Source organism: Dendropsophus ebraccatus, chromosome 14 (genome assembly GCF_027789765.1).
Source record: "Dendropsophus ebraccatus isolate aDenEbr1 chromosome 14, aDenEbr1.pat, whole genome shotgun sequence".
Classification (NCBI taxonomy): Eukaryota; Metazoa; Chordata; class Amphibia; order Anura; family Hylidae; genus Dendropsophus; species Dendropsophus ebraccatus.
The window spans coordinates 40862362-40877684 of record NC_091467.1 but is presented as its reverse complement, the minus strand read 5'-3'; the positions used below and the strand labels follow the sequence as shown (position 1 = coordinate 40877684).

Here is a 15323-nt window from a genome sequence, read left to right as displayed (position 1 = left end):
CTGCATAAATAATACAAATAATATAAATATTAAGCATATTGCACTTAGACGCATTCTTACCTATGACATCCTGGTACTGCTTGACCACTGTTTTAGGCTCAGGACCCAAAAAGACATAAAAATCCAAAATCCCTCCTGTAGTTCTCCAGGTCAAAGCAGGAGCAGGCTGCAGTATGATATCTAGAAAAAAAATAATAATTATTACTTTGTGTACCATATTATGTATGTGGTCATTAGGTTAAAATTTAAACAGGAAATATAATGTATATGTGTGTGACATATGTAATTTTTTTTCCATTACAGTTCAGTTTTTATTTAGATAGTAGATGTATCTTTTAAAACACTTACCCATAGCATTGCTGTTAAGCAGAAACACTCCATGAGCTAAACCATCTTGATCCATTGCAACATAGAAAGGATGAGTGCCATACAGGTTTGCATCTTTCTAAAAGTATGAGAACCAAACACATATACTGTCAAACAAATGCAAACATTATAAAAAAAAAGGTATTATATGAAAATTGCACTGTTGTTTCCCTTATAAATAAAATGATCAGATCGAACTAAGTATCTGTAATGAATGACAGCACTTTTAAAAGACAACTCCGACCAAAACTATTTTTTAATATGTTATTACTTACGGAAAGTTAGACAAATTTCTAATGTACATTAATTATGGGTAATGCACATATAGGGCTATTTCCCTTAATTTAGTAGATCAGGGAGACTTCAGATTCTCTAAAAAAAGATGACGTCACGAAGTACCATTGACTTCTATATATAGTGCGCCCCGGCTGGACACTCCATTGTAATTACAATGGATGTGTATGTAAATGTAATACAGTATACAGTGTTTTTGATTGAATACATTTCTGGAATACTTTGGGGAGCAAGTGTCCGCCGCTACCGAACGCCCGCCGCTGCCGAACGCCTGGCACTCTGGACTAGACTCAACTACTACTTTCATGGTGATGGGAGAGTAGTAGCTGGGTTATACCGCCGCCGCTGCTGCTGCTGCTGATGGGCGCAGGGGGAGCCACTCATCACTGTGCAGCTATCATCCCCCTCCGCTCCCCCCTCCTTATCCGGCCAAAGTTTACACAGACTATGTGATGGCTGACTCCCCGCCCAGCGCCGCTCTCCGATCACACATGGAGAGTGGTGGGCGGGCGGGGAGTTCGGGCTGGGAGTCAGCCATCACATAGTGTAAAGTTTGGCTGGAGGAGGAGGGGGGAGCGGAGGGGGGATGATAGCTGCATAGTGATGAGTGGCTCGCCCTGCGCCCATCAGCAGCAGCGGCGATATAACCCGGCTACTACTCTCCCATCACCATGAGAGTAGAAGTTGAGTCTTGTCCAGATCGGCGGGCGTTCGGCAGCCGCAAGCGTTCGGTAGCGGCGGCGGTTCAGCGGGCGGGCGGCGGGTTACTGTTATGTACTGATTGAAAACATTTATGGAATACTTTGGGGAGCAAGTGTCCTTGCTCCCCAAAGTATTCCATAAATGTAATCAATCAAAAACACTGTATATTGTATTACATTTACATACACATCCATTGTAATTACAATGGAGTGTACAGCAGGGGCGCTCTATATATAGACGTCAATGGTACTCATTGACTTCTATATATAGTGCACCCCTGCTGGCGATCCATTGTAATTACACCCCCGGTTCGTGACGTCATCTTTTTTTAGAGAATCTGAAGTCTCCCTGATCTACTAAATTAAGGGAAATAGCCCTATATGTGCATTTCCCATAATTAATGTACATTAGAAATTTGTCTAACTTTCCGTAAGTAATAACATATTAAAGAATTGTTTTGGCTGGACTTCTCCTTTAAGACCTGTTGGTAATAGTCACATGCTCCTTCATATCGGCCATCTTATGGACAGAATCATCACAGAGCAGTGAACACAGCCTGGAGGAGGGGAGTCTGATTAGTACACTGTACACTGAACTAGTTTACTATTACTCCTTTAAGTTTTTCAAGACAGATGACTTTAGGCTTGAAAAGTAACCCAAGTCAATCTGCACCTGTTGTCCCTATTAATATTAATACGGCATTTGGGTGTGCCCACATTCCAAATCACCATAGCCGACAATGTATAGTGCGTCCGGAGCTAAACTTTACATTGTCTGCTCTGCCAGTCTTGTGCGGACGCTATTCAATGAATAACGGCCACACAAAACTAACAGTTTTCGGTGCGGCCGCAAGCAATCCAGGCTGGAGTGTGTAGAGTGTATACACCCTTCATCCAATTTGCAACAACGGCCATGATTAATTGAAAAAAGTGAATCTAGCAGCAGGTTGGATAGATCAGATGTGACAGTGCCCCAAACTGTCTCATGTACATATTAAGAAAAATAAATCATTATCATTACTGGAGCAATGGACTTTTTAAATAAAGGAATGACCGTACTCTCCATCCCCTGCCCTATTAGAATCTATCATCAGGTTAGATCAGTTAAATGTACAGTTAGATTCACTTTAAAGCAACTCTGTACCTACAATCTGTCCCCCCCCCCCCCCCCCCCAAACCACTTGTACCGTCAGATAGCTCCTTTTAATACAAAATCTATCCTGAGGCGGTTCGGCAGGTGATGCAGTTATTGTCCTAAAAAACAACTTTTAAACTGGCAGCCCTGTGCGAACGGCCGTGGCCTAGAATATCTGTGCCCTAACTTTGCACCACCCCTCCATCCCTCCTCCCCACCCTCTTCATCATTAGGAATGCCCCTAGAACATTTTCTTAAGTCTGAACATTGCACAGGTGCCTTAACGATCCAGCCCATGTGCCGTGCTGACACAGGTGAGGAATAAAAGAAAATGATGAGGAGGAGGGACAGAGAGGTTGTGCCAGCCTAATGCATATACAATCTAGGCCGCGGCCGTTTGACACAGGGCTGCCAGTTTAAAAGTAGTTTTTTAGGACAATAACTGCATCACCTGCCAAACAGACCCAAGGACAGATCTTGGATTTAAAGCAGCTATCCGAAGGTACAAGCGGTTTGGGGGAGGGGGGGTCAGATTGTGGGTACAGAATCGCTTTAAAGAGGTTATCCAGTGTTAGAAAAAAAACATGGCTGTTTTCTAACAAAAAATGTGTCACTCTTGTTCCCAGTTGTGTGTAGTATTGCAGCTCACTTCTATTGATGTTCTGTTGATATTCTATTGATGTGAATCATGTATATCGGTAAATATACATGTAACATTTGGAACATATGGAACATTTCTTTGGAGACAAACACTATGCAAATTTTAAGCGGTATTGCCAACAGGATAGATAGATCATATGCATAAGTTTAGGCTGCCTCACCCGAGGTATTAAGTCTCTGTTCCAAAATGTTAATCTTTTCCAGTTAAGGTCCAGGTTAATTGAAGTATAATGTTCACCCAGTCCATATATGAAGTTTGACGAAAGAGAGGTGGACATCTGAATGAATTGGTCTGCAAACAGTAATGGAGCCAGAGTGGTGTTTAACCTAAAAAAGGAAAAAACCTCTGTAAATTATACTGACAATCTTCTTGCTTTAAAACAAGTACCCACATGTGAGGCCAAAACATAACCTAATAGCTCATATATATCCTTTCTGTGGGATGCTGCCTGGCCTTTTAGATTGATGAGCAGCTAACCCTAGAGTAACCCCCAGAGAGGGCAGCATATCTGGTGGGAAGGTTCCTTTTAAAGTAAATGTCTCTGTTGAAAATTATTGGCTGTTTAAATCAAGTTATATTTTAAACATTTTAATGATTTTTTACTTTGCTCCCTATTTTAAAAAATCATGAAACCTTGCAGTTTTTTAGTATGGCAATGAGTACCAATAATAAATGGACAGTTTTTGGCCGACCTCATTGTATCACTTTTGCAGCATCCAACCGGCCAAGTGGGCCTCACGGGTGCTGCAGGTGCTCCTGACAAGCACTTGCAAGTATAGATGGCACTGTAATGACAGAGCGATAAGCCATTGGCTCCAGACTCTGCCAGTCACTCTTGTGGGTGGAGGCATCATTATGCCTAATGCCACAAGAAGCTGCTTCCTTTCTCGGTGCCAGCTGAGTATATTCTTTTGTTTTTTTTTTGTTATTACACTTGCAGGGGTGCCTACATGGGGAGAAAGGAGGGAATTACTACCATTGTAGATGTCTACCATGGAGTACATTATATACTGGAGGGGGGGGCTGTAAAAGGGGAGATGGCTACAATGGGGGACACTATCTATTGGGGGATGCTAGGAGAGATGCCTACCATGGGGGAACATTATATTCATGGGGGGGGGGATATTAGGGGAGATACCTACCATGTATGACACTACTGGGGAAGGGTACTAGGGAATATTCCTTGCCTACCATTGGGTACATTATCTACTGGAGGGGGGGGGGGGGACTAGGGGAGATGCCTACCATGGGAGACACTATCTACGGGGTGGGGGGGATACTTGGGGAGATGCCATCTACTGGGGGGAGGGCTAACTAGATCACTTTTGTTTAAATATAGATAGCACAAGGGCTAAATTAAAGGTGTTTTCCTATTTCATAAAATAATGTTATATCCCATCACTTTTTGGTGAGTGATGACAGAAAAAGAGAATGAAGGAGATGCTGTGCTCGCCACTCGCCAAGGGTCTTTTTACACACACAGATTTATCTGACAGATTATTAAAGCCAAAGCCAGGAATGGATTTGAAAAGAGAAGAAGTCTCAGTCTTTCCTTTATGACCTGTTCTCTGTTAATAGTCTGTTTCTGGCTTTGGCTTCAATAATCTGTCAGATAATCTGTCTGTGTAAAAGAACCCTAAGAGCAGATGTAGATCTTTTAGGCTGCCACATGGCCAGTGTCTCCCAATAAACCGGCATGGGTGAGAGGGGAGGAATCTAATAATTTTTAATTCTTCGATTGATTTTTTTTCTGTGATTTTTTTTAGGTGGTATTAACTGTTTGTTGTTAGCCTGTTATATGTCTTACTCTTGTTGGCCTATCACATTATTGTCTGCAAAACAAACTGCCAAGGAATGTTACTTCTACGTCAGTAAAACAAAGGCAACTCACAAGATTTGCCCATTACTTTTCCGACTGACGATTAAGCCAAAAGGATCAGGAATGATTTTGACATCATATTGTACGTTAGTTGCTTGGCTTTTTACACGGGGTGTTTCAATAGGAACCTCATAGCGGTCTTGAGTAGGATCTTTAATCTACAGTGATAAATAAAAAGAAGTTGAAATTATGAGAATACATTTAAGAGCATCTTAAGAGACTATGGACATATGGTCATATTGTTTATGGTTTTGATAAAAAGAAGAAATAGCATAATAAAAAGTGCTGATCATAAATGCTTTTCAGTCAGTAATAGGTAGCAAAATCATATAAGAAATGTGCCCTTATGAAAACTGGGAGATGCTCTTGTAGCCCATATCAACCAATCACAGCTCAGCCTCTATATATTCATATAGTGACCCCATGCCAATGCTTTCCTTTTCCCTCTGGTCTCCAGCAATGAGCCTACTTGTGAACATAAATTTACAGTTGTTCTGTTCCACTTTATAACTGATATAGGTGTGTACATTTATTTTGTACACTCCCAGGCAGCGGGATTTAAATCCCAATCGTTCAGGTTCATGCATGATGAAACTTTAAGGAAGTTTGCTCATCTCTATTTCCTATAGAAATATCCAGTTCTGTCTCAAACATTGACTGCTTATTGCTTAGTTTTCTACTTCAATGCTTTGAGGTTTTATGTTGTCTACCTGTATCTTTTCCGTTCATAACCCTCTAATGGTGTGTGTACATGCACCAAATTGTACACACAACTAACTGGGAGCAGCCAACATCTTGTCCACATTTCAAATAAAAAGAAGTGAAGTTCATCCGGCCGGTACTGCTGTGTCACAGAATGGCCACTGTCATACACTGTGTGAACCCGGCCTAATAGTGTAATATGTTTGTAATGTTTTTTTCTCCCCCATATCAAATTATTAAATATTTTTCTGATTCTCTTATAGCAGCCTTGAATTCAAACTAGAGACACCAAAAAAAAATGTGAGCAGTGAGCAGCGATGAGTATCTGAGCGGTGATTGCTATCAAACACAGAGGCTGCCGCATACAGCGATCATGCTGTGTTCTGTAGCAATATACGTAACATGGGAATGAGACCCTACTCAGTATAGCGCTGTTCAGCTTAGATGCATGGTTTAGAAAGCTAGTCGATGAAAGTGCATATATACATGAGAAAATATATATTTTATTTAAATACAGTTGTATTACAAAGTAACATAACTTTATTAAAACAATATATTTGTAAAAAAAAAAAAAATTGATCAGTTTCCAGAGTATTCATAGAGTAAATAGGCACAGTCACCGTAAAAAAATGTTTTGATATGTCATAGAGACAGATCAAAACAATTTATTGGTCAGAGTCTAAGTGTTCAGACCATGACCCATCAGATGAATGAGCCATCCAGGCTTAGCGTGTTCTCTCTCGGCTTTGTGTCACATGACAGAGATAGTCGCATAATGTAACTTTATAGGGCTGTCTCGCTCACAGAATGAGGGGGAAAGAGGCATGTGGCAGCATGTGGCTGCTCTGAACAGTTTCTATCTCGGACAGAGATGTCAGCAGAGAGCACTGCGCCACACTAAAAAGAAAACAACATTTCCTGCAGGACATACAGCAGCTGATAAGTATGGAAAGACTTCTTGAATAGAAGTAAATTACTATATAACTTTCTGAAACCAGTTGATTTAAAAGAAACAGATTTTTAAATAGAAGTAAATTACTATATAACTTTCTGAAACCAGTTGATTTGAAAGAAACAGATTTTCGCTGGACAACCCCTTAACATTTTTTACTCAAAGTACTAACCCAACCCATAATCCCAGGTCCAATAGCAGCATAAATGTGTGTAGTTTTACAGAACATGCTATAAATATAATAAATATAGACATTCATGTTATTTGAACTCTATGATAGAAACTTACAGTGAAATGCATTCTGGTGTCTGTCTCAAAGTGAACCTCAAGTTGTAAAACCATTAAATCTTTGGGCATGAAAGTTTTGACAGTGCGTACAAGTTTTGTAGAAAATCCCTTCTCTGTGGGGGTAAAGTCGGCTGCTTTGTAGCTAGGGTAGTTGAGAGGGAAAAAACATGATGGTTGTTCAGGTTCCATACTATCTGTTCTTTTAACATAACAGCACCCACGGGCTTCACATTCATCTTTATTTAAAACCTTTTCTGGAGCACAGTCAAAGCGGTTTGCGGGGTCGAGATGACAGCCTGAAGGACCCCGGTACAAGCACCCACCGGTTACACATTCCTCTTTGTTTAGATCCTTTTCTGGAGTACAGTCAGAATGGCTTTCTCGGTCGGCATAACATTCTGATGGGTCTTTTCCAATACATGCTGTACAGAGCAGAACGAGCAGATATAGCCTCCATGTTGTATTCTTACAAATGGCATTCAGCATGTTGAACCAGAAGAAATCTCTCTCTGAAAGTGAACACATATACAATTAAGAACCACTTAAAGGGGTAGTATAAGATAAGAGTGCACTCACCGTACTGACGAGTAGACTTTATTTCATATAAACTTTATAATTCCATCAAGTTCATCTGTAGTGGGCTCGGATGCCAACCACTAATTAGCACAAGCTATAGCTTCTGATAATTAGTGGTTGGCGTCCCAGCCCGCTACAGATGAACCTGCTGGAATTTTAAAGTTTATAAGAAATAAAGTTTACCCATCAGTACGGTGAGTGCCCTCTTATCTTTTTCTTCTTCACGGATGTATCTATGAACGTTTTTGTATTCCATGAGGAGCACCCCGTACAGTGTTTTTGGTATATGCCTTGCCTTACAATTCTGTAGAAGCCGTGCATGAAGGGTAGTGCCGGTACTGTTTTCTTTACAAAGTTTTTGTCATTAAAAATATGTTTTTGTTCTGTTTTTGAGCGTTTATTCACAATTTTTAGAATACCAGTACATACGGCCACAATTAAGGTATAAAAAGAGGTATGGGTGCAACATGGGGATGAACACGGGCATGTTAGCTATCTCACTGCTGACTTGTATGGTATAGAGAGTGAAGGAGTCCATCCAAAGTTCGATCAGAATTCTTTAATTTATTGCAATTACAAAAGCATAGCAGCAACATTTCGACCCCAAAGACCTTTTGGTGTTGAAATGCCACTGCTATGCTCTCGGATTTGCAATAAATCGAAGGATTCTGATTGAACTCTGCATGCAGTTAGACTCGTTCACTCTCTATGTCATGAAGTATGTCAAAAGTTTTTGATTGCAGCATGTTTCACTGTCAGGATATATAGCCGGGGAGAGAGCATGGTGGCCTTGCCATCCACTCCCCAGCCACTTGCGAATTCCAACAATGTAGCCTAATAGACTTACACTTGGAATTAGCGAATCAGGAGATACAGTCGGGGAGTGGAATGTACAGCCACCAGGCACAGCCACCATGACGACATGTCAAAAATTATTTTTAATGACAGGTACTCTTTAATGTTTGTAACATAGTAACATAGTTAATAAGGTTGAAAAAAGACAAGAGTCCATCAGGTTAAACCTAGGGAAACCCTACTGTGTTAATCCAGGGGAATGCAAAAACCCCTGGGAGGCAGATGACAAATGCCCCATCACAGGAAGCAAATTCTTTCCCAACACCAATTGCAATCAGAATAATCCCTGGATCAAGGTATCACCGAAAATCTAGTGCCCATAACTTGTAATATTACATTGTTCAAGAAAAGCATCCAGGCCTCCCTTAAACTTATTTAATGAATCGGGCATGACTACATCATGTGGCAGAGAGTTCCACAGTCTTACCGCTCGTACAGTAAAGAACCCGCGTTGATGCTGATGGTGCAATTTTCTTTCCTCTAGACGTAGAGGATGCCCCCTTTGTCATGGTTACAGACCTAGGAATAAAAAGACCACTACAAAGACCTCTGTACTGTCCATTCATATATTTGTTCTGTCACGACCAGTCACACCAAACACACAGAGACAGTGAGCCCTGAGCTCAGCCCCTCCCACTGTCCCTACCTAATTGCCGCAATCTGCCCTAAAATGGCAGCGGACAACTTGGCGGCGATCCCTGGCCTGGATACGTGAAACAGTAGACAAGACAAAACAAACAAACACAATAAGAATGGTCAGCAATCCGGTCACAACAGTCTGGCAGTAAAGGTACAAAATCAGGATCCAAAAGAGTAGTCAAATAACAGGCAATATGGTCGGGGGCAGGCAGCAAGCAAGCGAGGTCAAAAGATACTAAGCAGGAGTCAGGAGAAGCAAAGAAACAGAACCACAAGCAGGCAGAGACTAAGTCAATAACCAGCAAGGCACAGGCAGAAGCTGCAATCTTAAATAGGACACCAGAAACCAAGTCCAGAAGATGATAGGAGGGACCAGCTGTCAATCACTGAGGCAAGGCAGGTTAACTGTTACATGACCAGAGGAAATTTAGAAGAACAGACACGGGTGGGGCAGGGAAAACAATTAGCAGACCAGAAGAAATAAGACACAGTTCAGACAGGGCAAAAACAAGGCAAACATAATACAGAATAAATGGAAGATTATGGCCAAAATCGCAGTCTTTGGCGCAGAGGTCGAATCTTCGCAGCAGAGGGTGGCACTGATGCCTTTTCAGGCGCGATCATGACATGTACATTGTAATCAGAACCCTAACACGTCTTTTTCCTAGTGTAAATAACCCCAAGATTGATAACCTGTCTTGATACTGTAACCCACCCATTCCCTTAATGACCTTTCTCGCCCTCCTCTGCACCCGCTCCAGTTTGCTGTGTCCTTCTTATATACTGGTGCCCAAAACTGTACACAGTATTCCATATGTGGTCTGACCAGTGATTTATAAAGAGGAAAAACTATGTTCTCATCTTTAGCATCTATACCTCTTTTGATGCATCCCATCATTTTACTAACCTTGGCAGCTGCTGCCTGGCACTGATCACTAAAGTTTAGTTTACTGTCCACCAATATCCCTAGGTCCTTTTCAGAAGCAGTTTTACCCAGTGTTTTATTATTTAGCGCATAACTGTACTTATTATTTCTACGGCCCAAATGCATAACCTTACATTTATCCACATTAAATTTCATTTGCCACTTCACCGCCCAAGCCTCCAGCTTCTCCAGTTCCCTCTGTAATATGATATTATCCTCCTCTGCTGATTACTCTACCCAGTTAAGTATCATCTGCAAGAAAATGGAGATTTTACTCTGTAGCCCCTCTACAAGGTCATTAATAAAAATATTAAAAAGAAGTGGACCCAACACTGAGCCCTGTGGTACCCCACTAGTAATTAAAACCCAATCTGAATATGTTCCATCAATGACCACCCTCTGTTTTCTATCACACAACCAGTTACTTACTTACTTACCCTTATTTTATAGACCAACCTTTCATGCGGCATGTGATGTTTTATATGGTGTCTTCCACCCTCAATGAGCTGTAGGTCTTCTTTTAACCTCCAAAATATATAAGATTGCTACTACCATTCAGGTATATGATATAGCAGTGATGGGGGAATTTTTTTTTTGTTTCCTTTCTTTTGTTTTTAGTCTTATTTTTTTGCACATTGTTCTACTTTGTTGTGTATTTAATAACTAATAGTTATCGATGTATTTATGCTTTGTAATATAGCAGGTATCATCAGTTTATCTGATTTGCATACCATTCTGGTTTATGATAATTATAAGTCCTAGCTGTTGAAAAGATAAATTCTACACCCATTTAATAACAACTTGTTGGGTAAGATATACATTTTGCGCAATCTCTAAATACTTTGATATCATGCAGAATTTGAGATGCTTTCCCATGGAAAGGAAATGCTGCATTTTCCACACGGTCTTCTCAATATTTCTTAGGGTCTGAAAAAAGATCCAAAAAGTGACTGAAAAAAATGGACCAAACACCATTTGGTGAGTTTTTGGCCCTTTACAGCTGAAAAACCACCCAAAATTGTGTGTGTAAACATAGCCTTTTTAAATTTTTACATTTTCATTACAAACATATGCGACTGGCATATATTGGGGAAAAAATGCAGATTTTTGGGACAAAAACTGCAGTGACGGTGACAGTGCACATACCTTTTGTCACTGCTTAAAAGTGCCGAAAAGTCCGTTGCGTAATCCGCCGCTCGTGTCCGCTCGCGGACAGCGGCGGGCGCGCGTCTCCATCCGTGTCATAGACTCCATTCTATGTACACGCAGATTCCTTCCTCCATCCAAGAATGAACGGATTACGTAATTTCCGTCACTTTTAGGCTATGTTCACACTGCGTATGAATCCGTCCGTAGTGCGAACCGCGAATATACGCACGTAGTTTTGAGGTTGATGCGTTCGCTTGAAAGTATACAATTTACGCCCGCACAGTGCACACTAAGCATGAGCTTACGGCCGGATCGGATATGGCGCCGTGAAAAATGAACAAGACCATTGTTTGAGGACAGAAATTTTGAAACTCACACCCGTGGATTTCCATGCGGTCCCGTACGAAGTACTTATTTCAGCCAAATTGAACCTCATTTTTCAATCCAAAAGGTTCTGTGCGGTTTACAGGGCTGAGTGAAGATTTCCAAGTAAATGACCTGCCTCAGATCGCTTCAAAACAAGCTAGGGAAGCATAACTGTACTGCGGGCGTATGTTCGTGGTTCGTACGCATCCGGCCGCATGTCTATTTTTCCCACGCCCGTAGTTTCAGCCGCACATGTACGGCGGCGTACGATCTACGGAAGGATTCATATGCAGTGTGAACATAGCCTTAAGCAGTGTGCACATACCCTAACATAGGAATTTTTAAAAGAAAATTGCAGTCTTTAATTGTGTCTTTAGGGTGGCCTGGTCTCCACTGGGTCCCCAGGAACTTTCCTCTAAGGCTGCATTCACACGTTCAGTGATTTTCCCAGTCCGTGATTGTGGTCCGGCAGCTACCTCCGTGATCCGTGCAAAACAGTCCGTTTTGCATCCGTTTTGTATTAAATGAGATTGATTACGGCACATCCGTGTTTTTCACGGATGAACACGGATGTCACATCCGTGTACATCCGTGAAAAACACGGATCTCATTGATTTCTATGGGGAATCCTTTCCGTGCATCCGTTGCGAGTAATGACATGTCCTATTTTTCAACGGAACGGATCACGGATCCGTGAAATCATGGAACATCTAAATAGCCCCATAGAAAGCAATGGGCTGTAAAATTGTCCGTGCGCACGGATCCGTGAGCACGGACAACTTCCCGGAACGTGTGAATGCAGCCTCAATATTATGCCTGGTGGTCTGGGCTAATTTTAAAAGGTTGCACCACATAGTAAAGTTTGTCAACTCAGATGTGTACCAAATACATATATGGAAAGGAGAACAAATTTGCTGTTGTAATATAATCATAGTGCACACACTTTCACAAAATTCCCTTGCTTGCAGGTTCAGCGCAGACCAACTGCCAGTACTTCCTGAGGATTGCAGTTGAACTAATCATGGAGATGGCGGGGGGTACAGAGGTGAATAGGGGAAAAGTGAATTTTTCCTGGACAACCTCTTTAAATATTAAGTGCATTAAGTGAAACATGGCATCGCTATTATAATGCTAGTAGCAGATTAACACAATATTACACAATTTGCATGTAAGATTGAGCATATCCCTGAGTCATTATCTGACAGAGATTTCTCTGTTTCAGATACAGACAGAGATACATGATAAGGTCTGCAGTATTTCATTAAAACTAATTTGCAAGCGTCTTTTTTTTTTTTTTTTTTTTTTTTTTTTAAATCTATCATAGGAGGAGATAAGAAAACTTCTTGAGATCCCACAGAAGCACTGCTACATCTTACAATTATACAGGAGTTGCCTTACTGGAAATTAAAAACAGAACAACGTTGAGAGAGTATAGATGCCTGAAGCAAAGAAGAAAAAACATGACCCACCCAACTACCACCACTGTCAGCTTGTGGGGGTGCCCACTACAAGGTCAGCTTGTGGGGGTGCCCACTAGAGTTCCCCCACTCCCAGCATTTTATCACAGATGCTGCCCGGGCGGGGGAAAAGTGTGTTTCATGCATTCCATGTCCGTGTTCTGTGCATAACACGGAACGTGTGAATGCAGATTTAAGAGGCAGGTCGCGCACACACACACATCTCAATGGGAGCCATAGAAACAGCTGGGTACAGCATTTGGCTGTTTCCATTGCTCCCATAGAGAAAGAATTGAGTGGCAGCATGCATATGTACAACCCACCGCTCCTCTAACAGGGCTAGAAGCAGTATCGCTGGAAGAAGCTACTTTCAACCTCACAGTCTTCTTTTGGACAATATGTTTTTCTTTCTATAAATTTCTAACTTTACGATGAAAATACGCATGAAGAGCAGATATCCAGAATGCATATTCAGTTTCATTATCCCTCATCCATTTGCACTTAGAGGAGCACTTTTACATTGTGCGGGTCCTAATAGTTGACACTGTTAGTCATGGGGGTCTAAAGGAGTCAATTTTACTGTGTAGAGCAGAAAAAAGAACATTGTTACTGTGCAAAGCACCATTTAGGCCCTGTTAGGGTTGGGGACATCTATCTGGCACTATTATGTCATACCCTGTTTGGGCCTTGGCGCGATCCTCAGTTCATGGTATACAGCTGAGACTGCGTAATAGGGCAAAAATATTTAGACAGGAAACTCTACAAGGATGGGTTAAAGGGGTTATCCAGCGCTACAAAAACATGGCCACTTTTGCACCACTTTTGTCTCCAGGTTGGGTGCAGGTTTTGAAACTCAGTTCCATTAAAGTAAATGGAGCTTAATTGCAAACCACACCTGAATTGGAGACAAGAGTTGGGCAAAAGTGGACATGTTTTTGTAGTGCTGGATAACCCAAAATAAGTCAATGTGTTGGTCTGGACTGGATAGGGAAGAAAAAGAAATGTTGATGACTGCAATCAGAGGAGACATCACCTGTAAGTGAACACATGTTCAAAGAAAGTGGGGGGGCCTACTCATTAGTTATTATGGAAAATACTTGGGAAACAAATGAGTTATTTTTAAGCCGTTTTGCAGATAAACGGATGTTATTTAAATGACTGGTCCATGTAGAAAAAATTGACTGAAAATATTAACTAAAAAATGGGGAGAGGACATAAACGACTAGGAAAAACAAGCAAGTGAATTATTTTAAAGCTGTAAAATGAATATATGTCTGTGCACTAATGGCCATATGAGTATTAAGTTTAACAGAATTCAGCAGTTTTCTAGACCCCCAAAAATTGGGAAAAAGACAATGTATGAAGCTAGGCTAAACAGGATTTCAAATATGTACAGATCCTTTCATTTTAACCCAGTCACCATTTATTCCTACAATACTCCAGTATTGCTACTATCCTGAAGTCATTTAACACTGTTACTTATCACAAAGAGTAACAAAGGTTCCTGTGGTTTTCAGTCTCATTCTACTAATCATTAATTTTAATGAATAATCCTGTCACTTTTACTAGTCTAGAAATTATTTTTTATAGTAGCTGGATAGATAAGAAGACACCCATATGCTGTTCCATAGATTAACCGTAAATACTAGACGCAGACACAACACTAGTAGTCATATTGTTTTGTGTAATGATCAGATTCTAGTAGGACTTTAGGTCAGCTTGCTTAGTTTTCTCTTATTCTTTAAAAATTTCATAAATAATATTTATTGATGTGAACGATTTCCGTACAGCACTGCAAAATACGTTGGAACTATATTCACAGGAAATAACAATTGGAGACTATAATAATAAATTAATTCTATGCCTGCACTTTATTGGCTTCATAACATATGTTAACATTCACTACATAGTACTGCTTAAAGTTTTCACGTCATTTTACAGAAGAACAATACTATAATGTCTAACTGTCTAAACAGAATCAATTCTAACCTTGCATTTAAGGTCAATACTATTGTGCATCAACATACCATTCCAGGCTTCACCTTCTCTGACATCTGGCTACTCCTCAGCAATTCCTTTAATAGCAGTAGATCACGTGAAATCCTCATGAAAAAAGTCTTGGAAAGGCTGTGCTAGGGCATAGAGCACGAACCTGTGATAATAAACAGATTATATAAACATATTAATATCTGCTCTGACCAGGGAGGTTACTTAATTATATGGCACCTGTAATTATACCTGCTGCACCTAGACATTTCTTTTTGCATTTTCTTTCACACAACTACTGCAAAATATATTGATGGTTACACTAGTCTTTAATGTTGGATTAAAAAAGAGAGAGCTACTTTGCATACCCTTTTTTCCCAGAGTTCCCAGTG

The 15323-nt window shown here is 40.7% G+C and overlaps 1 protein-coding gene across 1 annotated transcript in view; it reads right to left on the bottom strand.

Moving 5' to 3' along the window:
* Positions 1-15078, bottom strand: part of LOC138772174 (lysosomal alpha-glucosidase-like) — a 62415-nt gene extending 47337 nt beyond the window's left edge. The window contains exons 1-6 of the mRNA XM_069952384.1: positions 14973-15078; positions 6979-7487; positions 5049-5194; positions 3318-3483; positions 349-445; positions 61-180 (exon numbers count right to left, since the gene is read on the bottom strand). Of these exons, the coding sequence (XP_069808485.1) occupies positions 61-180; positions 349-445; positions 3318-3483; positions 5049-5194; positions 6979-7464 (1015 nt within the window). The 5' untranslated portion in view covers positions 7465-7487; positions 14973-15078. The remainder of the gene's footprint in view (positions 1-60; positions 181-348; positions 446-3317; positions 3484-5048; positions 5195-6978; positions 7488-14972) is intronic.
* Between the last annotated feature and the right edge of the window lie 245 nt (positions 15079-15323).